Source organism: Polistes dominula, unplaced genomic scaffold (genome assembly GCF_049000335.1).
Source record: "Polistes dominula isolate Pdom_NZ unplaced genomic scaffold, Pdom_raw_medaka contig_20, whole genome shotgun sequence".
NCBI classification, from domain to species: Eukaryota; Metazoa; Arthropoda; class Insecta; order Hymenoptera; family Vespidae; genus Polistes; species Polistes dominula.
In genome coordinates this window covers 3,836,528-3,861,978 of record NW_028301147.1, presented here as the reverse complement: position 1 = coordinate 3,861,978, position 25,451 = coordinate 3,836,528, and the positions used below count along the sequence as shown (strand labels likewise).

At 29.4% G+C, this 25,451-nt stretch overlaps 2 protein-coding genes across 4 annotated transcripts in view; both read left to right on the top strand.

The window, feature by feature from the left end:
* Positions 1–6: 6 nt before the first annotated feature.
* mEFG1 (mitochondrial translation elongation factor G 1) lies at positions 7–3,163 on the top strand. The gene is made up of 9 exons (XM_015335367.2): positions 7–199; positions 279–437; positions 509–1,007; positions 1,073–1,337; positions 1,429–1,600; positions 1,682–1,972; positions 2,054–2,257; positions 2,363–2,674; positions 2,752–3,163. The coding sequence occupies exons 1-9, from the start codon at positions 125–127 to the stop codon at positions 3,013–3,015; spliced, it is 2,241 nt and encodes a 746-aa protein (XP_015190853.2). The 5' UTR covers positions 7–124; the 3' UTR covers positions 3,016–3,163.
* Positions 3,164–3,350: 187 nt separating this feature from the next.
* Lrch (Leucine-rich-repeats and calponin homology domain protein) overlaps positions 3,351–25,451 on the top strand; it is a 68,596-nt gene continuing 46,495 nt past the window's right edge. For all 3 annotated transcript variants that reach the window (XM_015335369.2, XM_089177180.1, XM_015335368.2), the window contains exon 1: positions 3,351–3,845. In XM_015335369.2, the coding sequence (XP_015190855.1) occupies positions 3,659–3,845 (187 nt within the window). In that variant the 5' untranslated portion in view covers positions 3,351–3,658. The remainder of the gene's footprint in view (positions 3,846–25,451) is intronic.

Sequence of the window (25,451 nt, the reverse complement as noted above, 5' to 3'; positions counted from 1 at the left end):
GATGGCGTCCTTTTTAAGGTCGGTCCATGAATCCTTTCATTCTATGTTTGTTTTATAATAGTGCTTAAATATTAATAAATAAAAAACTTAGAGTGTAATTGTGTAAAAAAATAATTAATAAATCATGACGATAATATCAATTTTTAGTCGACCTTTTAATTTAAATCGATTGTCACAATTAAACACGTGTATTTACAAGGTAACAATTCTAACCTTCTATAATTGAAAATATAATCTTAAAATAATTAGATAAAATTTAACCGGTATTAAATTTACAGAAAAATGTTAGATTTTGGGCATCTCATGCAAAATTTGCTGAGCATAAACCTATTGAAAAAATTAGGAATATTGGAATATCTGCTCACATTGATTCTGGTAAAACAACATTAACAGAACGTATATTGTATTATACTGGACGCATAGAAGAAATGCATGAAGTAAGATATATAATTATTAAATTTTGTATAGTTTTTGATTGTATATATTATATTAAATTATTGTTACATAGGTAAGGGGTAGAGATAATGTCGGTGCTACAATGGATAGTATGGAATTAGAAAGACAAAGAGGCATAACAATTCAATCTGCTGCGACATATACATTATGGAAGGATCATAATATCAATATAATTGATACACCTGGGCATGTAGACTTTACCGTAGAAGTGGAAAGAGCTTTACGTGTTTTGGATGGCGCAATATTGGTTTTATGTGCCGTAGGTGGTGTTCAGTCACAAACTCTTACTGTTAATCGTCAAATGCATAGGTATAATGTACCTTGCTTAGCATTTATAAATAAATTAGACAGAATGGGTGCTAATCCGGTAAGAGTATTGGAACAAATGAGAACTAAACTGAGACATAACACAGCTTTTATTCAATTACCTATTGGTTTAGAAAGCAATTGTAAAGGAATAATAGATTTAGTTTCTCAAAAGGCGTTATATTTCGAAGGCAATTTTGGAGAAATTGTGAGGGAAGATGATATTCCAAAGGATATGAAAGTTGGTATGTAACAAATCAATTAATATTATTAATAAATATTAATAGAATTGCTTGTAATGAATTTACAGAGGCAGATGATAGAAGAGCAGAATTAATAGAACATTTGAGCAATGTTGATGATAATCTTGGTGAATTATTCTTAAATGAAATAAAACCAACAGAAAAAGATTTAAAAGATGCGATAAGAAGATCCTGTTTAAAAAGAAAATTTACACCTATTCTTGTTGGAACTGCTTTAAAAAATAAGGGAGTCCAGCCATTGTTAGACGCGGTTCTTGATTATTTACCTAATCCAGGAGAAGTTGAAAATTTGGCTTTTGATGAGAGTTCTGGGTAACATTTATTTATACAGAATAATCAAAACAAAATTAATAAATTATTTATATTTATAATAATTTATAAAATAACTTTTTTATATTTGCAGGGATGAAAGTAAGAAAATTGTATTAAATCCAACGCGCTCCAATAAGTACCCCTTTGTTGGTTTAGCTTTTAAATTAGAAGTTGGAAAATTTGGTCAATTAACATATTTTCGATGTTATCAAGGAATGTTAAAGAAAACAGATATTATTTATAATAGCAGAACAAAGAAAAAGGTTTGCAATATATGAAGTATTTTATGAAAATATATGTATATACTTTGAATTATATATATTAAAATTTAAATAAATTCTTAGGTGCGTGTAGCCAAATTGGTTCGTCTTCATTCGAACCAAATGGAAGACGTCGATACAATTTATGCCGGAGATATTTTTGCATTATTTGGCGTAGATTGTGCATCTGGTGATTCCTTCACTATCAATCCAAAGTTACAATTATCTTTAGAATCAATTCATGTAGCTGACCCTGTTGTGTCTATGTCAATTCAAGTAAAAAATAACAAAGATCGTGATAAATTTTCAAAAGGTATAGCAAGATTTACGAAGGAAGATCCGACATTCCACTTTTATTATGATGCGGATAGTAAGGTAAATTATATAGCAAATATTAAGATTTTTCATTGGTATGCATGTAATATCAAGTGTAATAATATAAGAAAATCTTTATAGGAAAATATAGTTTCTGGAATGGGTGAACTTCATTTAGAAATCTATTCTCAAAGATTAGAACGTGAATATAATTGTCAAGTTTTACTTGGAAAACCTAAAGTTGCGTTCCGTGAAACATTAAAAACGCCATTTAACTTTGATTACCTTCATAAGAAGCAATCAGGTGGACAAGGCCAATATGGGCGCGTTATTGGTATTTTGGAGGTAAATAATATATAATAAATAATGTAATAGTATTTCGCGTTCCTACAGTATGTAGGTATTTTGTATATCATAGGATTATGATTTGAAATAGAAATTATTTTTTAGCCATTGCCTCCTGAACATAATACTGAACTCATATTTTCGGATGAAACCGTTGGAATGAATATTTCCAAGCAGTATATACCTGGTGTTGAAAAAGGTTTTAGAATAATGTGTCAAAAAGGATATCTCAGTGGACATAAATTGGCTGGTTTGAAATTTAGATTGCTTGATGGTATGCAGCATTGCGTCGATTCTTCTGATTATGCTTTCAATCTAGCAGCTCAAGGAGCTATGAGAGATGCGTTTACACAAGGTTTATGGTATATTTTAGAACCTATCATGTTAGTAGAAATAGTAGCACCCGAAGAATTCCAGGTAAAATATATCTAATAATTAGAGATTATAATCAAATTCTATTGATTGTAAATGCTTATATTTTTTTCTGTTTTTAGGGTACAATAATAGGACACGTTAATAAAAAGCGAGGTATTATAATAAATACAGACGTTAATGAAGGATGGTTTACTATTAATGCAGAAATACCACTCAACGATATGTTCGGTTACATAAAAGAATTACGAAGTTCTACTGAAGGCAAAGGTGAATTTAGTATGGAATATTCAAGATACAGTCCATGTTCATCAGATTTACAGCAACAATTAATTACTGAACATCAACAATCATTAGAATTAGAAAGGCATCAAAAACAAAATTAGATGACAAAAAATTACACACACATTAGGATATAATAATAATTGAACGTAACATGTATATTTATATATTATAATAAATATATAATATATACATGTATATGTGATATATAGTTAATTATTACGAAATAAAAAAAATGAACTAACAATATAATTTATAAAACTGACTGACATTATTCGAAATATATCGATCATGATATAAATAGTTCCATCATAGACATTATTGTACAAATATAATAACAAATGTTATGTAATTTGTAAAATAAATTCTACGAAGCAATGTAAAAAAACAATCGAAATATGTAATAGAAGAAGAGAAAAGTATTTCAAAAGAACCGCTGAATTTGTAGTGGCGCCATCTTGAACTTAGTTGGAGTAGAAGGCGCTACAATCGAAAAGCGCGAAGCGATACATTAATCGTATCTCGAATCAGTCGTGCAGTGGCAAGCAAGGGAGAAGGGTGAGTCGTGCGCGTTTCAATCTAACTCCCCTTTTTTCTCTTTCGTCGAGGACGTGTCCGTGTCCTTTGTCGTCTTTGTCGCGTTGTGGGGTGGTTAAATCAGAGAAGTCCTCTTATTCTGTTTCTTTTCTTTTCTTCTTTTTCTCTATTGCAACTCGTGCTTTCGCGTGTGTGTCCAAAAAATGTAACATGGCGATGGTCGCGTCAAACATGAGCGGCCACATACAAAAGCAGCTCACCAGGAGCCTCGAACGGATCCTGGAGGAGGCTCATCTTAGTGGCGAGTTGAAGTTAAGCGGAAGGAAACTCAAGGATTTTCCGAAAGTCGGCAAACCTGGCGCTGTCAAGTATAATCTACAGGATACGGTAATAGCCGGTATGTATTTAATCCTCTTTTTTTTTACCCCTATTTATGTCTCACTCTCACTCTCATTTTCTCGCTCTTTCTTTTATTTTATATTTTATTTTTCTAATGTAAATTGTTAGACAATTCGATCGATCATCTTTCTTTCTAATTCCAAAACTGTAATTTATAAAATAAAAAGAACAAATGCTTCTTACCAGACATTCGAAATTTTCATAATAATTTGTTTTATTTTACGTTCCAAAAATATATATTTATACATGAGTAAATAAAAGATTAGATAAACAACAAAATAAAAAAGATAATCATTGATTTGTTTAGATCGAAAGGTATAATTGATTTTTTATTTGAACATGTGACGACAGATCGTAATATCAGGATCGATGCAGTTTATTTATTCCTTACACACTTACAATTAGTTTACAGATTTTCATATATACACGTAAAATAGAATTAACATTATCTTTTTTTATGATTTGCTGTCTAATCGAAACGAAACACCAATAACGTTTGTTCTTTTAATGATTAATTGTTTCTAAGCTGAATCTTAATTTCATAATTAATTGTTTAATTTTTAATCAAATAGTTGATGATCATAAAATTGTCGTTTGTCTCGCGATTAATCGATTTTATTATTCTCGACAGTATGTTGGAGTAATCGAGTTACGCATTTTTTTAATAAAAAAATTAGAAAATATGTAAGAAAGAGAGAGAGAGAGAGAGAGAGAGAGAAAGAAACAGACAACATTTTTTGCTTCATATATGAACTGTTTATTTGTAACGTTATTAATAAAATTAATAAAAATAAATTAAATAAAGAAAAATATAAATAAATAAAAATAATGATTAGAATTAAATAGAAAAATTGTTTGAAAAAATATTTGTAAAAATATAATAAATAATTATGTTGATTTAATGATTCATATATTTAAATATTCTTATATTTATCCCTGTTTATTCGAATCTATTTAGCGGAATATATTTTACAATGATCGGAATGTAAGATCACCAACAAACAGCATATTAGTATATGATATATGTATACGTTAGAAATAAATACCGGAAAGCGTGAGTAGGTCTCTCTGGAAAGAGTCAAACACACGAGCCTGTTTGTGTTTCGTTGAGAACACGTGCTATTATACGCGAGATGTATTATAGTTTTACAGAAGAACGTAACACGTGTGCGAGTCCTCTTATATGTATTATACAAAACGTTCAGTAATTAATCATAATTATTTTACTTTTTATTTGAACAGATTTCTTAAGAAAAATTCTTATTATTACTTTTTTTAATTTAATGCTTCTTAGAAAATTTGTTTATAATTTCATTGATATTTTTTGTTCCATTTTATTTTATTTTATGTTCATTGTCTTAATAATTATTGTTTATTTCATTATATCGATGTTAGTCTCAACCCTTAAAAATTGGTCGAATATATCGAGAATTCCTTTGGGAACGCAAGAAGAGACTGCAAGTATATTTGTATATGAGTCACGCCCACGCACGCGATCACTTTGGCATGCTAGACTACCGTTTGCGTTCCTATCGAGTTGCTCTTGACTCTACTATCGATGTTATTTTCTAACGATAGATTTAATCAGGGTATTTTTCTTATAACCATACATTATCATATCAAATGCCGCCTTAGATTGTATAGGGGAAAAAAAAAAAAAAAAAAAAATTAAACAAAATTCTTCTTTTGTATTTTTCATTTAATTTAGAGGCCATATTTATCATTTGAAAATTATCAACTTAAAAGCAACACAATTATGAGCCCTTTAATGAATAAATTAAATTAATGATTTTTTTAATTTTATACTATTTTTTTTTAAATTAATAATAATAGTATATATAGACATTTTAATAAATTATAACATTAGATTGAAATACATCTAATGAATTAAATTCATCATGCTTTATTTTATTTTATTATTTTTTTTTTAATTTACAATTTATTTTTACAAGATCTCGTTTTGTGTCTGGTGTTTTTTTTTAATGGTAAATGAGGCCTAATAGATAATATAAAATCGTCTTTTAATTATTATAATGATCAATTTTTTTGATAATAATTCATTGATGTAGATAATATAATAAAGTATGAAAAACTTTCTCGTGATTATCGATACGAGAAAGTTTGATTGTTCGTTGTACTTACAATTTGCTAACAGGTTTGAATGAAACAATCCGACGACGATCGTTTCTGGTCACGCTCGAAAAGGTCGGTACTCGTCTAGAATGGGATGTTTCACACTCGAGTTACCTTAGAATCCTTTAATGTATGTCAATTTCGCGATCTTTCAAAGGAGAATTCGCTTGGTTTATCTTTGAATGAGATGCATTCAAATTACATTTGAATCGTACCTTTTAATCCCATCAATAAACTTTTATCACACTAATCATTAAAAGAATTTCTTTATTTTTATTATTAGTTTGCTAATGTTACAATTTAATTATTTATTATATGTATGTTTTTTTTTCTTGATAATAATCGAAGTTATTTTTTTGACTTGATTTTGAGAAATTTTAGCAACAGTATTTTAATTAGATTAACACTAGATATACCGCCATTTTCAGTATACCTATTTCTACCACACTAGTCACAATGATTGGTGTATACAAAAAATGCTTTTTGTGGTTTCCAGTCTTTATTAACTCTTAAAAAATAACAAAAAGTGTTTAACAATAATAATTTTAATAGATAAATGGATTTATAGACATTTTTAAATAACAAAACGCTTTATTATTTACAGAAATCAAATATTACATGAAGTAGACATTTTGAATTAAAATGGCCCGACACCAGTCAAAATGACTGGTCTGGTATATCTAGTGTTAAAAAAACGTGAAAGATAAAATAAATAGTCGCGTGATTTTAATTGAAGTTATTTCGAGATAAATTTTTGCGGGTTTCAACTCTGTAGGTTTGTTAATCAGCTTAGAAAAAGGTAGAAAATAAATAAGAAAGAAAAAAGAAAGAGAAACGGTATACTGAGCCGTACGATGACCGTTGGGAAGAGTTTATGGCTTTACGTAATGCACGCAACTGTATATTTGTATGTGTATTTATATATACACACACATATATATATATATATATGTAAGTTTTTCACGTCAAGCAAGCATCTGACGATATCGTTCATATGATTGTCACTTAATTGCAAAATTATAGTCGTTTCCGAGATTTACGTAAAATTTGATTATATCGGTACTTTTCAAAGTATGAATTCTTTCATCATTTTTATTCCTTGGGGCTACATACATTCCTTTCTCAGTTTCATACTATAAACTTCGGAGAAAAACGAATGTTTACGAGCTCGAATAAATATAATATCAATACAATTTTTACTACAAATCTGATTTATTAAATAAAAATCTAAAAAAAAAGTAAAAATTAGATTATAGATATTTTTGTGACTCAATTTTCAAATTTCAAGACTCACTTACAATTAAGTATTTTTAAATTATCTAGGAATTTTTTGTTCACATAAAAATTATATAATTAAAATATGAAATATTTGATGTAGATGTTAGTTAAAATCATTAAAATTAGCATAGTTAATATTAAAATAGTAATATTACTTACTGAATTTTTTAATTATAATATTTTATTTTTTTATTTTTGTAATCTTTATTATTATTATTTTTTTTAATTAAATGATAATTACAATTGATTGCAAAGAATACAATACGTATAATTCCATAAATAGAATCGAACAAACATGTCTAAGCTCGTTATCACGTTAACGTAATTTCATAATTCATTCTACGATTGATTATCGTATGTAGAAAGTAAAATTCAAGTGAAAAAACAAAAAAAAAGGATGGAGAAATGAAATAAATGGATAAATAGTGGGAGTTGAAAGAAGGAGGGTGATAATGACCGGTAGAAGAGGTCTGTGCTCCCAGGAACGAGAAATGCCTACACAAAACGAGTATAGTCTCTCTCTTTCTTTCTCTTTTTCTCTATTTCTTTCTTTGCATTTATTTCCACACGCCCACATCCTTAGAAGTTAGCAGTAGTCATAGGTAGGCTCGTTTGAAACGATAGTATCGATCTACGAGCATAGTTAAGCGTAGATAAATCGAATTTTAAACGAGATGCATCTCGTTGGTGCATAATCTAAAATGTGCATATTATAAAATCATCTCTTAAAAATAGAATAATAATATATTTAAAAATTATTTTAATATTGTTTCTTTTTTTTTTATTTAAATATTTATAACATACTGCATACATTTAAATTATAACATACATAGAATAATATTTAAATTAAAAAGAAGCTAATAAAAGTTACATAGAATTATTTTTGATGTTTATACAACTTTAATTAGGATTAATTGGTATTATTTTCTTTTTTTCTTTTATTAGATTATTTTGCTGTACACATTATAGTTTCCCTTTCTCTTGTACTTTTTCTATTTTGATTCAATTACTTTCTCATTTTTTCTTTCTCTTTTTCAATTCTTTTTTATTCTTTCGTTCCGTTTCTCATGTCAGTGTTTCTAATAATATCGGCACAATGACCCGAGTTTGTTGATACAAGGGAGTAGTAATAGACGTGAGAGAAGAAGCATAGTTAATTAGATCGGCAGAGTGTGAATTCTCGGGGTGGATGTTATCGACTCGTAGTATTGAGTGTTATGCGAATCGGAGCATAAACTTTCGATAGGTCAAACTCCTTTTCTATCTCTCTCTCACTCTCTCTCTCTCTCTCCCTCTTTCTTGGATAGTGTCAAGGGTCATATAAAATATTCATTATAAGAAATATCATATATATCAAATTTATACATTTATTTATAATTAAATAAAAATATTATATATATATATATATATATATATATATATATATATATATATATAATATAAATAATATATAATTACTTGTATATGTATATAAAATCTTTAAATAATTCGAGAAGTTAGAAACTGGGAATTGGATAGGAGTGAATAGGGGGAGGGTGGTGATGGGTGGGTGGTGTGTGATAGGTGAGATGGGGACTACTTAAAGACGTAAGAGAGCGTTTCAAGTTTTGTCAGTCAGTCTGTCGATAACACGGAAAGTTCATCTCTTTCTATCTCCATTTATCCGCATCTCTCTTTTTCTATTTTTTTTTTCTATTTTTCTTTTTTTGTAGTGTCGAGTCGACAGACGACGAACTTCAGCAAAGTATCGACCCGTCTTTCTTTCTCTCTCTCTCTCTTTTTCTCTTTCTCTTAGTTTTTCTTTTTTTAAAATTTTTTTTTTTTTACATCTTCGTTCGTTTTCTTCGTCAGAGAACGATAAAAACGACGCGTTTCATTCATATGCAAAATCTTTCGGTCGCTTCACTCAACCAACCATCACCACAACCACCACCATCACTCGTAAAAGGAACACTTGCGTGCATTTTGTCGATCTTCTCTCGATTGTCAGATTCTTTTCTTCAAAATTTATTTTTTATTTTTTTTTTAACTTTATACTTTTTTTTTTATTAAATTCTTTTTCTTATATTAGTTTCTCACGTAGGATAAGAGAATTTATTCGAGACAGCACAGTTTTATTAATTTTTTTTTTTATAAATTTGATTAATATTACATTAGTATTATATTACATTATAGTCATTCCGATATTAATAGTAAAGAAAAATAACAATTTATATAGGTTACACTATTAGTATAATTATTACATTACATTATAACGTTGTTTGATATTACTTCAAGGTAAATCTAATCCATTATAGTTATTTTACATCAAAGTTATAGAAGCAGATTATACGTTCGCCTATATTACCTTCCAAATTTTCATTTAAGTTATGCTCAACCCTTTCTCAGAATAGATTACAAAAGAATATAACAATGTTGTGTCAAAAAAGAAAAGAAAAGAATCGTTAGACGAAGATTAATATTCTTGGTTTTTTTTCTCTTCAAAAATTTACATCTTCCTAAAAGCCAATCCGCCCTTACTTTTTTGTTTATTTATGAGGCCACGAATATTGCTCGTTATTTATTATAGTATATATACATATATACATATTCATACACACGTACACACATAATACCTGTCTCTCTAGGTGTTTAACACGTTGAGCGCCACGCGAATTCTTAGGGATATTCCCGTCAGGCCACAGGTGTTACTTTGTATTGAAAAAATAGTTGAACGTGTCAGTCACCTGTGACGGACGCGGCCTAAACGTAAAGTCTAGTGTCAGCCATCGATGACTGACGTGGCGTTCAACGTGTTAAATGACCAATATTGACTTTTAATAGATGTTCAAAAATATTACGTAATATTATTTCATACACTTATTGTTAGATATTCTTATCGTATTTAATTTTTAAAGGGACAGATAAACAATGTTTTTCTTTCTATCTCTTTCTTTTTATTTTTATCTTTCAACATCTTCACTCAGTATTTTCTTTTCAAGTTAGACGAGTTTATTAGTCGTTAGTCGTTATCATTAAAAGTAGTATTTGTGTAAGAAACTGTGTGTGTACGCGTGTGTGTGTTTGTATACGTGAGATAAAAATAGACTAATTTTCTTTTATTTCCGAGAAAATGAAACGCATTTCTTTATCCGTGCTATTTATCTTTCTCTTTTTTAAATTCTCCGGGTATTTATATACAAAGTCATAATAAATGCACTCTACCATGAGTCGTGCATTAGTATAATGTTTAATGAAATCATACGGGCGATTCAATTACCTCTTATGCATCCACTGTCCCACACACATTTTTTTGTCCACCTTGGATACAGGTTTTTTCAAAATAAACGTAGATATAATTTCAAGAATTATTTCAGTTCGTATAAGTTTTTAGTGTGTTATATACTGGATTATTGTAAAATAAGATTAACCTTTTGAATGCTATGGACGCATATATACGTTTGGTAAAAAATTACTACCTTATCGTTCGAATCATATACTTTGTGTGTTTGTTAATATTTATGTAAAGTAATTTAATATTTATATTAATTAATTAAATTATATTCAAAAATAAAAACTTTAATTATGAAATATAATTTATTATTAAATTAATATAATTATATTATTTAAATATTACAATTATTATAAAATATATTTAAATTGTATTAAATTATAATTAAATTATATTATATTGGATTAATAATAAATTATTCTCTGTTCCTACAAAACATTTTAAGTAAAAGTATTCAGTACTCAAAGGGTTAAATGTAAATACAATTAAATTAAATGTTTTTTTATGTTTTAATATATTTAATACAAATTATTTTGTTCGTCTGTAATTTAAGATTGTTAGTGGAATAAGAAAAAAAAATGATTTTATAATGAAACTTTTGACCTAGTATGTGTGTATTCATGTGTACACGTTTACGTAAATTTTCAATAAGTCGATTCTCACCCTAACTGGCTTTTGGCAAATTAACGAACCGGTAATTGCATAGATAATGAAGAGAATCCTTAATAAGAGACTATTACTAGGTCACGTACATAGCTTGTGTCTACAAGAAATGACCTAATTGATCAGTTTTATCAACATTTATTCAATAAAACTGTAGTATTGACATGGCTCATAAAGAAATTTATTTTTTCAACTTTGTTTCCTTTATCTTAAATTGTCCTATTTTTTTTTCTACAATACGAGGATAAATTGAAATGTTTTAAATCTCGCATAGAAATCATTTTGTTTTTTCAATCAACACTTTGATTTAAAACAAATAAATTAGAAGTTTATTCGTTGGAGATTTAAACATTTCAATTCGTTTTAGGTAAAAACATTGAAATGAGAAAAAAATGGATTTATTATACAATTATTTTGTTTTTTATATATTTATTTTTTTTTTTTTTTTAGTTATCATGAGGAAGAAGTAGATTAGGTGCGGTGATACAAATATCCCGGAAATGTTTGTGTGATGCAAGTTTTTATCGCATAGTGTGGCTCATTACACGGTTAAACATTAAACTCGATTATTTTATCGATATATTGTCGACTAATATATTTTTATAGTATTATACTTGTTTGTAGAAGTGGAATATTTGTAATAGTTACACATTGACTCACTTTCGTTATTATTGGTGTGCGTCTTTTCACAGAGATCGAGAGTTGTACGTTCGTTTTCTATGGGAAATCATGAATGGGACTGTGTAAAACATAATTCCAGGAAACTCTCGATTCAAAGAGTATTACTCGTTGGCAGATGTTTCTATTTACTCTCTTTTTTTTTCTCTCCTTGTTTTTAAATGGCTTTCTCTTTTTCAGTGCATTCATCGATTCGATTCATTTTTATTCATCGTCGAGCCAATGAATCATTGACCTAGATTTTTACTTAATTGGTTGCTTTATTCCTTTCTACATAAAATCAAATATTTCATATTTTACACAATATTTTAGTCTATATTTTTTTATATTTAATATTTATGATCTCTGTTCATTTATAATTATTTATTTAAATATCAAAATTATTATGCAAGGATTGACCAATAAATCTCTATGCAATTTTTACAAATATATCAAAGATATTTATAATTATATATTTCAATATTAATTATAGTCGAATTTGTATTATTTTTTTCGGCACAAAATATATCGATTCAACTTTTATAACAGAAACGAATATTTTCTTGAATGAAAATTTATTCAATCGAGTGAGAGTTTCATTCTCGATTCGCGACTTTAACCCGATCTTTTTCTTCTTTTCTCTTTTTTCTCTTTTTTTTTGGGGGGGGGGGAGGGTGCATCAAATGGAACTCGAGCATTTTTTTTTTTTTTTTTTTTGCAGATATTCATACATTTTGACCGGTTTTATCTGTCTTGTCTATCTCTTTCTCTCTTTCTTTCTGCTTTTAATAGCAGAGCACCTGTTAATACAATGGTCCCTTTCTTTCTTTTTCTTTTTAAATGCTCGAGACCGCACCACGATAAAAAGCATACGTTTGCCGATGAATGGAACGAATAAAACCTTCAGGAACAACCCACCCTTCCCATCTCTCTGTTCCTCAGTCAGATGAAATGAAATTTGTTTTCACGAATCGTATAATAATACAATAGTTTAAAGTTCATTTCCAACAACTATTAAATATTTATTTTTGGAATTTTTCTTCATACTCACATTAATTGATAATTATCATGAGGAAAGATCAAATTCAAATATAATCGAATATTTTTTTATATTTATCTATAAAATATTAAAAAGTTTAGAAACAATTATTTAATATGCAACTAATTACAATACTATTATATGTTATTGTATAATTAATAATATATTAGTAATAGTAAATAATAATAAATTAATAGTATTGTGTGTATTATATATATATTTTATTTATATTATAATATTATTATTAAATATTATATATATATATATATATTATTTAAATATCTAATCCAATAGAATACTATAATATTATTTATTTACATAATAAAATACTGAAAATTGTAAAATATTATTTATTGGTCAATCTATTATACATATATAATTAGATATTAGTATGCGTAACTAGGAACCCCCCCCCCCCCCAAAAGGAATAAGTATGTTAAATAACGTTCAATAATAGTTGACTGGATAAAAATCCAAGCTTAGACGATGCTTGTCTATTCTCTCGGCACGTGATCGAACAAACTGACCTGGGGTTCCTTAATGAAGTTACGTCCCCTTTATTGTCGAACCTTGTAAGATGGGCGGGACGAAGGGCGGTAAGGGGATGGATGCTTGAGAGGGAGAAATGTGACGGTTCGATAATACTCACCCGGAAAGTGGTAAATGAACGTTAGAACTTTCCTATAGGTCGATGTACGGATGATATTCTCTTGTTTTCTCTCTTTTTCTTTCTTCTCTCTTTTTCTTTCTTCTCTCTTTTTTTGTCTGGTACAGAAAGGAATAATGGAAATCTACGAGCAATAAAAAAGGTCTTTTAAAAGGTCCAGCTCAAACGAGTATCACATGCACGAACACGTGCTAAGTTCTCCCAAGTGTGAGTTCAATAAATAAATAATAAAATTTTTAATATATTTTTTTTTTTAAGCATAAATAGAATATTTTATATATTTTTAATATTAAATTATTTTTTAATATTAAAAAATTTTCTTTTGTTTTATATTTATATCATATATTATAATAAACTTTATGATTATTATTATAAATATAATAATTATTATATTAATTATATAAATATAAATTATAAAATATTATAATAAATAATAATAAAATAATATAATAAAATAAAATTTTAATATTATACGATATAAATATAAATTAATTATTATATAAATATAATAATAATATTATAATACATTTACAAATAATTTATGTTATAATAAAATAATTATAGAATATATTTTATAAATGATATAATATTTAATTACAAATATATTTGTTATTTACATCTTTTCTCTCTCTCTCTTTCTCTGTCTTTTTATTTTATTTTATTTTATTTTTTTCATAAAAATTTGATGATATATATGTAAACTCTCCCTCCTCATCCCCCTCAATACCTCCATTCAAAATCTCCCAACCAACCTCTCCCATCATACTCGTTAACAACCGCCCCTCCCTATTCAACACCTTATCCTTGGACCTTCTACCTCTCCCCTCTTCCCCTTCCTCTCCTCCCTCTCTCCCTCCTGTCTCACCTGTCCTTGCATTGAAATCCCCTCCTATAATTACCTTCCCCTCCTGTCCCTGCAACTCCATCCATCCCCTTATCTTCCCCAACTTCCTTTCCATATCTCCATTCACATACACCGCTACCACCGTCCAAACCTCTCCCCCAGCCTTCACCCTCCTCACCATGATTCCCTCCTCCTCTTCCTCCTTGTCATCCTCCCCCTCCCCCGCCATCTCCTTCCTCACCCCCACGACCATTCCCCCTATCCCTCTTCCCCTCTTATGCCTCCTCTTCGCCCCCTGCACCGTCCACACATATCCCCCCGGTAAACGTCTCCTTACCTTCTCCCAGCTTTTTTCCTCCATCCATGTCTCGATTAAAACAATTACTTCCCACTTTTCTATTACCCTCCAAAAATCCTTATCCTTATTCATTAATCCAGCTACATTCCAGAACCCTATCTTCCAATTTCCTCCCCCCGTCCCACTCCCTCCCCCCCTTCTATTAGTTTTTTCCCATCTTTCGTTTCCCCTCTTTCCCTTCCCCCTGATTTTCCTCCCTTTCTCCTTCTATTCCCTCATACCCCCCTCCCTACCATTTTTCAACTCCTCTTTTTCTTCGTCCCATACCCATATCTTTCCATCTATGAATATCTTCCCATACCCCACTCTTACCCTCCTCCCTTTCCTTGCCTCCCTGCTCCCCACCTCCCTAAGCATCCATTGCATCTTCCTCTCCTTCCACGTCCAATCATCCCCTAATAGCTCCCTCCTCCCTTGCAGCTTGCTCTTTTTCCACATCACTTCCCTTTTCTCCTCCACGTTCCTTAGCTTCACCTTCAGGACTGTCTCCTCCCCCTCCCTCCTCCTTCTTCCTATCTCCTCCACCTCCTCTACCTTCACACCTGCCCCTATTCTATCCAACACCCTCTCCGCCGTTTCTTTCGCAGAACCTCTCCTTATCACTCTCCTAATTATCACATTTCTTCTCCTATCCTCCCTTTCTTTCATCTCCATCCTCTTCTCCATTTCTTTCACTTTCCACCTAATCCCTTCCCCCTCATCCTTCCTCGCCCCCATATCCACTGCTCGCCCTGCCACCCTCTTTTCCTCTTCTACCCCTACCTTGCTACCCTCTCCCCCAACCCCCTTCCCCTGCTTCCCCTCCAAATCTTCAATCCTTCTCTCCAGTTTCTCTCTTTCTTCCCTCCATTTCGCTTCTTTCTCTTCCATCTCCTCCCTCCATTTCGCTTCTTTTTCTTCCATCTCCTCCCTCAATTTCGTTACCTTCTCCGCCATCTCCCCTCTCACTCTATCTAGCTCCTTTTTCACCCCACTAATCTCTTTCTCTACTATATTCTTCACCTCCTCCATCCACTCTTGGTCCAGCTCCACTCTAACTTCCCTTCTTTCCATCTCCCTTATCCGCTCCTCTTGCCCCTCTTCCACCTCCCTTTTCTCTTGCACGCCACCTCTTCCTTCCTCACCCCTCCCCGGCGATCTAGATATCTTCTGACTTCTTCTAAACGCTCTCTCTTCCTCTTCATCCTCCATCTCCCTCTTCCTCATCCACATTTCCTTCACTCCTGCCGTTCTCCCCCGGCTCTCACTTCTCGTTCTAACCATCCTTTCTGCGTTTGTTTTCCTCCCTCTCTTCTTCTCACCTCCTATCCCCTTCTCTTCACTCATCCGCTTGCCTGTTTCCTGCCTTACCGACTCTTTCCTCCAAACCTGATTCCACTCTCTTCCACCGATGTCGCTGTCGTCGCCACAAACTCCTAACCTCGCTTTCACCTGCTTCCCTTTCTCACCTTTTTCTTCTTCTCACTCACCAATTCCCCCTATCTCTCTCTGCCTCCTGCTCCCTTTGACTTTCCTTCTACCTGCTCTGACCTTCCCTATCTCCTTCACTGCTCTATTCACTCACTTCCACCCTATTTCACCTCCGCTCACTTTCACGCTCTTTCCCTCTACAAATCCCAACCGGAAGTCTTGATGATATATATATATATATATATATATATATATATATTAATAATAAAATAATTTAATATTCCCTTTTTTCTGGAGGCTTCATCTAACAACTTTTTCTACTGAAATTGGAACATAAATCATCGAAGCGTTTCTTTTATGCTCGTTACGAAAGACCGAGAACCTATATATAAAGGTGTATAATATATACATATGTAAAAGTTATGTATATCTTTCTCTCCTTTTTTATGATTTATTATAACAGGAGTCCAATTCCATTCGACATAATATTCCGAATTATCTACCGTGAATAACTTGGTCAGGGTCTTACAAGGAAAAAAAAAAAAAAAAAAAAAAACCTCTCGGATCATCATTATCTTCTTATATATCACTCTCTCTTTCTCTCTCTTTTCTTCTCCCCTTTTTCTTTCTTTTCAATCAGGTTTCTCGGTGTCCTCGGTTCAATAAAAGAGTTGGAATACGTTCGTTCGAGGAACTTTGTAGAATATACTTATTCACCCTTTTAACGTCATCTTCTTTATCCTTTTCTATTTCTTATCATTAAAAATCTTCAACACCCCCCCCCCACCCCACCCCACTCCTCTTGCCATCTTGTTTTTATTTTCTTTCTATCCTTTCTCGAGTTGCATAACATAACAGCCTATGCACCATCCTTTCTTGTACGTAATGCACAAAGAAAATTAAAGAGAAGGGTGAATTCTGAGAAACGTAAAAACAAAAACAAGAAAAAGAAAAAAAAAAGAAGAAAGGAACACTATCTCACACGAAGCGCATCGAGGAGATTGCAGTTGGCAAAGAAACGTTCGCGGAATGCCAGGGAATAGTAGTGCTACTAGTAGAAGCAGACATCGTGAAAATCTTTCTGAACCGGGGGCTCCTTCACTGCAGACACTAATTTTAAAGACGTTCTTCTCGTATGCTCTGTTGATGTTGATGCTGATGCTGGGATATCTTTCCCTCTTCTTCCTGCTCCTCTTCTTTCTCTTCCTTCTTTAGGTACAACCGTATCTATCTGTGACTATTAATGGATGTATGTGTATATGTATGTATGACTGAGTTACTGGCTTGGAATAATGAAGGACGAGAGAACGCGTTGGTTGTTGTTATACCAGGCAATATAGGGAGAGAAAGAAAAAGAGAGGGAACGAGATGAGGAAGAAGAGTAAGAATATTCTCACTCTATTGAAAATGTGAACCCTCTTTCCTTTTCTTATTTTCAGTTTCTCCAAGGAAACATTAGTTGTTATGATGTGAGATCGATATTTTCGTAAAAGATGTTTTACTTCCGTTTATCTTTCCATTAGATAGAAGTCAATGTTATTAGTTAGTATGATTTTTTGTGAATTCGATTTTATATAGTACGTGGAAAGTGGTATGTATTGGTATTTGTTTGTTATATTTTTATTTAATTTATATATTGATATTAATTTCATTGGTATGTTAGTGGTATTTTGTAATTTCTTTTTTATGTGTTAGATAATTAAGTTGTCATAAGAAATCTAGTGGTGTTGGTACTTGTTCGTTATATTTTATAATTTATAATTTATTTAATTTATATATTCATAGTAATTTAATTGGTATGTTAGTGGTATTTTGTAATTTCCTTTCATCTGAAAAATGAACCAAACATCTGTTTGGTAATTAAGTTGTCATAAGAAATCTAATCACTATGTTAATTTTTATATTTCTTTGTTTATTGAGTTAATTTAGAACACGTTGTAGTTGTTATTTATTTATTTTTATATTTAATTTTTTTTTTTAATTAATACTTTTTTTTGATAAATATTTAAATGACGCTTCTAATCGTTTACTCGTAAACGATTGATAGTCACATTGATTTATAGGAAATCGTTATCTTTTCTTTCTCGTTCATTTATTTACGTATATATGTACATGTATATATATATATATATATATATATATATATATATATATATATATATATATATATATATATATGTATATGTATATAAGTATACACGAAACGGAAACTTTGCAAATGATTAATGTGTTGGAAATAGGAGCGGTTTTCGTGCCCGTTCTCATTCGTTTTTCTTCTTATCGATTCTACGGACGTTTTCCATTTTTAATCACTACGAGAGCTCGTTTCGTTCGTATCGATTGAAAAATAAAATTGCTAAGGCGTGCTGCACATGGCACGAACACGAAAAGGAAATTCTCTTCTCTTGATGATACTAATTCATGTTTGCCATGCCGACCTATGATATTTAAAAACTCATCTTTCGTAATTAGTCGATTTGCAATTAGCGTATTTTAACGATCACGTAAAGGATTCATTTAAAAGTTTCTCATCCCTTTTTTATTTTTCGAGCGAAAATGAATCTTCAAGTGTGGTTTCATTGTTCGCCCTATGAGCCTCTTAGGCTCGTGTTAAAGTTCAAAAGTAGGCAAAGAGGAAATTTGAATTCGACGAGCAAAACTTGCTTGATCAACTCTCTCAGCTATATTTAAAACGAGCTTTTCTGATGTAAATAATTCCTTCAATGAAAAAAAAATAAAAATTAAAATAAAAGCTCAAGAAGTTTAAGATTAATGAAAAATTTTCTTGGTCTATTTCACATCGATCTTTTATATTATTAATGTTTTTTTGGTTTTTAACTTGTATATCTTTTTCGCAAAGCATTGACTTTTAAAAATAAAGTTGCACGGTAAAAAATGTAATCCGATAGAAAATTATTTACTCGTTTAAAAAAAAATTGTTAACCTTTTTTTTCATTATAAATAATATTTTAAAGAATATATATATATAATATGATAATATGATATTATTATAAGTATATATTATTAATATATATTAGTATATTAATTAGTTTATTAATATATATTTCATATCTATATAAAATATATACTAATAATATAAATATAAAAATATTAATAGAATATAATATAAAAAATTATAATATAAAATAATTAATATAATATATATATATATATATATATATATATATATAATATATACAATATATATTTAATATTTTATAATATATATATAATATATACAATAACCACAATATAATATAACTAATTTTAATGTAATATAAAAAATTATAAGAATAATACGAAAGCAACACAACTACACAATTTTAAAATTATTTTAATTGACAAAATTTGATTTAATTCAAATTGACATACAAGGTGGCAATAAAAAACGATAAATTTCTATCATCTAAACATCATTACATAATTTTCTGCTCATTCTATCAACACAAAAATTAATTTTTCATATCGTTTATTTGCGTCTAAAAAAGCAAAAAGAAAAAATTATCCAACAGTGGTATCCTTTCATTGAATCGCAAACAACAACGATCATTTATTTAGCTACATCTCGTAATGCGAGATCATTTTAAGTATACGAATGAAATCGTTAAATGGTTTTTTCTTTTTTACCATTAAGATGATAGAATACGATGATAAATATCAAATAAAAAATAATGTTTCTTATCTCCTACGGTTGTTAATCGTTTCTACATTTTAACAAGGTAAGAAACAAGATCATTACGAGTTCACCCCTCCCCTCCCCTCCCTTTCCTCCTCCACCGCTTTATATTATAATTCAGGAAGGAAATACTTTCGATACGCTTGGCCGATTTTTTCGCATTCGTGCGACAGCTGTTTTGACTTTATTCGTTAAAGGGGAAAGAAAAAAATAATAACAAAAAATAATCCACTGTGCGTCTAAGTTAAAATAAACGTTCGAAGTCCTTTTAGTCGATCCATTAAACAAAACAAAACAAAACAAAAAAAAACTAGAAACACAGGAACTAAGAAAGAATTCGGGAATAATAATTTTTATGTTTTTCGTCTGACAATGTGAGTGAGTAAATTGGAGTTCTTGTTTTAAGATAATAATAAACAAAAAGTCTATGAACAAAATTAGAGTCCTAGTTTTTATTTTTACAAAAAAATAATTTTAATTTTATTTTGTTTTTGGCTATTACATATTAATATACATATTTAAATATATAATAATATAATAATATATTATTGAATATAATTTTTATACAGGGTGATCTGTAACTGGTGGTATACAAGCGAAAAAAGAATGATTCTACATAAAAAAAAAATTCAAAATATAAAAAAAATATTTTTCGTTAAAGGCTTTGTTTTCTAGAAAATCGATTTAGAACTTTCGCAAAGTACGCGTGCACTTGATTATGTCTCGTTATAACGAACATATGACCTTTTCAGAAATACCCTAGGAACTTTTCGGAAATACCCTACAGACTTTTCGGAAATACAATACGGACTTTTCAGAAATACCCTACGGAATTTCCGGAAATACCCTACGGACTTTTCGGAAATACCCTACGGACTTTTCGGAAAAAACCTCACTACTTTTTGGATAAAACCTCACTACTTTTCGGAAAAAACCTCACTACTTTTCGGAAAAAACCTTACTACTTTTCGGAAATACCCTACGAATAGAAATATTCACCCTATGAACTTATCAGATCAAGTAGACGCGTACTGGGCGAAAATTCAGAGTCGATTTTCTCGAAAACAAAGTCCCAAACGTAAAATTTTTATTTTATATTTTCAATTTATTTTTTCATGTAGAATTACGCTCTTTTCGCTTGTACCACCACTTATAGATCACCCCGTATATTACATTATTATATATAATTTATAATGATATAATACTATATAAATTAAATTAAAATTCAATGTATAATGTATATTACATTATATTACATTACATATTATAATATGTATATTTTATTATATTATATTACATATTTCATATTTGCTAGATTATCTACATATTATGATATATATATTAAATTACATAACATTATATATTACATTACATTATTTTACATATTACATTATATTACACATTACGTATTGATTATATATAAATTTAATAAAAAAAATATATAGTATAATTTTTTGGAATTCTTTCTTTTGAATTCTCTTGTGTATATACTTTTGGATTTTCATTTAATGTTTTTATTTTTTTTATTTTTCATTTTCGGTGAACGTAAATTTTTAATCCAACATGGCCAGCAAACAAAGAAACGGTATTTGCAAACATTAATTCAGCCGACCCGAAGGAACCGTAAAAAAAAAAAAATAACCACCCTCGGAATAATTTAATCGCAGGCTTATCGAAATACTCATTTCTCTCTCTTTCTCTGGTACAAGGGTTGCAATGACGTATTTTTTTTCCTCGTCTCCCTCTCCTCCTATATTTTTTTCCTCCTTCCTTTTTTTTTCTACACGAAAGCACGTGCCTCTCGCAGCAGTGTGCAATATGCATACTGCGCGCATATTTAAAGACTCGAGGGGACCAACCAGAGTAATACGAAAGACTCTGCGTATATTTGCATATACACAAGGGATTTTTCGTTCAACTGTATCATCGAACTAAATTATATATAGAAAAAGGATACAATATTAGGAACACATAAGTTGTCTTTCGAAATCCATTATGCTTAAAGTAGATAAAATTGATTATTTAATAACAAAAAGAAAGTATCTTTACATTTTTTTATTTATACATCATTTAAAAATATTTTTGTGATACGATTTATGACGGTGGTTCCTGTAAACTTAATTATATTTCCAACAGATTTATATATGACAATATAAAATGTTATATAAAAATAACAATTACTTTTTATTATATTGTTATATAATATAATAATATATAATTTATATATAAAAATATACAAATGTACAATATGACAAAATAAGATTTTATTAACTAACAAAAATATTTATATAATATTATAAATAATTATTAAATAGTTAATAGTAATAGTAAATTATTTACATAGTATTATAAATAATTAATAAATGAAATAATATTGTAAATATAATTACAAATATATTTTTTTAATTTTTTGTTATATACAAAATAAACGATAATAAGTTTGGATCATTTTTACATTTTCCATGAATTTTTTTTTTTTAATATCATTGAAAGATAGGAGGAAACGTAGGACGATATTTAAGAAAGTCGAGTATACACAGATATTAGGTTCTAAAAATCTAAAGATAGAAATACTGCAGCTGCAGTATAGTCAGGGGTGCCAACAGGTCGATACTCCATAACGCGTTATGTCGTAGAACTTAAAGCCCATGGTGTGGCTTTCTTTTTTATTTTCTTTTTTTGTTTTTCTTGCTGTACTTTTTACATACTCGCTTATCTCTCCCTCGTTTCGGATGATCTTCGCGTTGTAGAAGGACACTTGGATGAAGATGAAGGCGACCGATTGTTTGCTGTCTACCTAAAAGGGCTACAACAAGTCTTATCTCTCACGATTTATCATACTTTTAATTTTTTTATTTTTCACAGAAAATAGAATTTATAGATAAACATTTGTTTGAGAAAAATTTATATTATGTGAATTTATATTTTTGTTTAATTATATTTTTTTATTTATTATTGTTAATTTATATGGTATAAAATAGAAAGGATTATTTTTATGATTTACAGTTTCAAATAACTATAGTATAAATTAAATTAACATTACTTAACAATTATCTTTTATTTTTCTTGATCATTCAAAGTTTTGACATTTACATGATATAAATTGTTATTTTTTAATTTAAATATAAGGAATCGTGAATTTTAGTTTACAAGTATTTCTTTCTTTTTTTTTTTTTAGTATAAAATTATTTATTTTATTACATAGAAGTGTAGATGTTTTTATAAAATGAAAAAGTGTAAATATGAACTTTGTTCATTGTGAAACTGTTAAGTCAATGATGATTCATCAAGTATACACCTGTCTTTTATTACTTTTTCAAGCAATCAATTTGACCATATTAAACGAATTTAATCTAATCTAAGGAATCGTTGAAACGTGACTCTCACATGAATGCATTAACCTATTACCACCCACGTCATTGTATTTGCATCGGACTAATCGGTTTGCCTACGACAGATGCTTATGCCACTTGTATGAATGAAAATTGTTGGCAAACGCAGCTTCTCTCGCTTTGTCACACACACACATATACCCAAACTTACAAATGTGGTTTCATTGTCCAGTATGGAGAGAATGGAAATCGTTTCTAATGATTATTTAATGTGATTAGGAATTATTATGATAATTTAACATATTATTAGAAAACTCATGGTAGGTAAGAATTTAAATAGAATTTTATACAAAGAATTTTTTCATTTGAAATTAGAAATTTTAATAAATGTTCAATTTGGTATTAAACAAAAATTTGTTAAAGAATTAACGAAACGTACCAAAATACACAAATAATTATTTATCTATTTTATTATTTATATATTTTAACCCTTTTCAGACGTATTCAATTTGAACATGGGTGTCGTAGTGGTCCAACTTAATTTATATGTATATATATATATATATATATATATATATATATATATATATATATATATATATATATATATTATATTTATTATATAAAATACATAATTGTTTACATAAATATGTAAAATACATATAAAAAATATATTTTCTATATAAATATATATATAAGATTAGCATGGTTTCTCGTGTGGCGGCTGAGAGTGGACGCAAGTCCGAAAAGGGTTAATATTTTTCTACTTTTTACAATTAAAAAAAAAAAAAATAAATAAATGCAAAGTTGAGTTAAATGAAAGTAAGGGAAGATATAGAAATAAAAAAAAAGGAAAACATGTCAAGTTCATAGTAGAGGTAATATTTTTGTTTGGAGTGAAGATTGAGGAAAGTATGTCAGTAGTTAGTTGAAATCTTTAGCTTGGAAGGGCTCGTATGTGACCCTTATGTAGAAGACCAAACCGTTGACCTCTTCGTGCTTACCCTAATTTATCTGATGTCAGTGTTGTGAAGGGTTATATATATGTATGAATGTGTGTGTGGTGAAGATGCTAAATAGAGTGTGTGTGTGTCTGAGAGAGAGAGAGAGAGAGAGAGAGAGAGAGGAAAGGTCTCGTGCCAAATGCATACCATTTTCATGTGTCCTCTTTTTCTTCGTCACTCATTTTCATTCACAAGTAATGGTGTTCTGGACTCCATCAATGTTTGTACAAAGTATGTGTTATATATACATGCACTTGTGTGGATGTATACATTTGTGTGGTTTGTTTTTGAGATACAGTCAATGAATGTTTCTAATACGTCGTCTCGTAGTTCGCGTGCTTTCGACACTTACATTTTGTTTGTCTTTGTTACTTGTTTACAAATAAAGAAAAGAAATTAGTATCTTTAGTTATAATCCTTTATTGATGTTGCAATTTAACCCTTTACACTCGAGGGCTTCGCTACGGAGACAATAAAAAAAAAAGAAAAAACTGAAACAAATTCAATTCAGTTGACAACATATCAATTATGATTTTTCTTTTAACTACGCATATGTCATTTATTTATAATACGTGAATATTATTTTTTTTTCTATTGAAGTTGCTTTGTAAGTTGTTGGTAATATGTGAAATGAAAAATATAACTTCGAGTGTAAAGGATTAATAGTTTTGGTATCTTCGGCACGTTAGATTAAAATATTTAGGATATTTGGTATTCAATAATTGTACAATACGTTGTCTTGAATCTTATTATTTTTTTTTTTAAGATTAAACGCGTGGATCAAAGAAATTATTCATATAAAAATTTGTTAATAGGTAATAATCAATGTAATATGAAAAAGTTTAAAGACTATTAGTCAAAAAAGGTTTATAGATTACATTAAAAATTAATTACTCAGTTTTTTTTATTTGTACAGATTGTAAAATGACAAGATAATAGATTTGAAAGAAACTTTTGATTCAAACTGTACTATTTCTAAGCGCTCGAAGGCTTAATTAGCGAGTAAAGCTGGTTTGAAAATTCACTCGTATGTGAAAAAGTAGATGCTGATAAAAAGTATGTTTTGATACTTTGGAAATCTTCGATTCTTTACTTTCATCCTTTTCGTAGCTCGTCTTTTCTCGATAGAAGAGTAACTGGGTTTTTTTTTTTTCCAAATGGTTTTTGTTGCCTTTGGTAAAATGTTTCTATACATACCTAATGCCAATGTGAAAAGGAACGAACGCATATAACGTGTGGTATACAACAGTGTCGTCGTCGTCCCTATCATGC

Excerpts from the sequence above, each read along its gene's own strand:
- mEFG1 (XM_015335367.2), top strand. The coding sequence starts at position 125 with ATGACGATAATATCAATTTTTAGTCGACCTTTTAATTTAAATCGATTG. Across the intron at positions 1,008-1,072 it reads TCCAAAGGATATGAAAGTTG|AGGCAGATGATAGAAGAGCA; the intron begins GTATGTAACAAA and ends ATGAATTTACAG. Across the intron at positions 1,601-1,681 it reads ATAGCAGAACAAAGAAAAAG|GTGCGTGTAGCCAAATTGGT; the intron begins GTTTGCAATATA and ends ATAAATTCTTAG.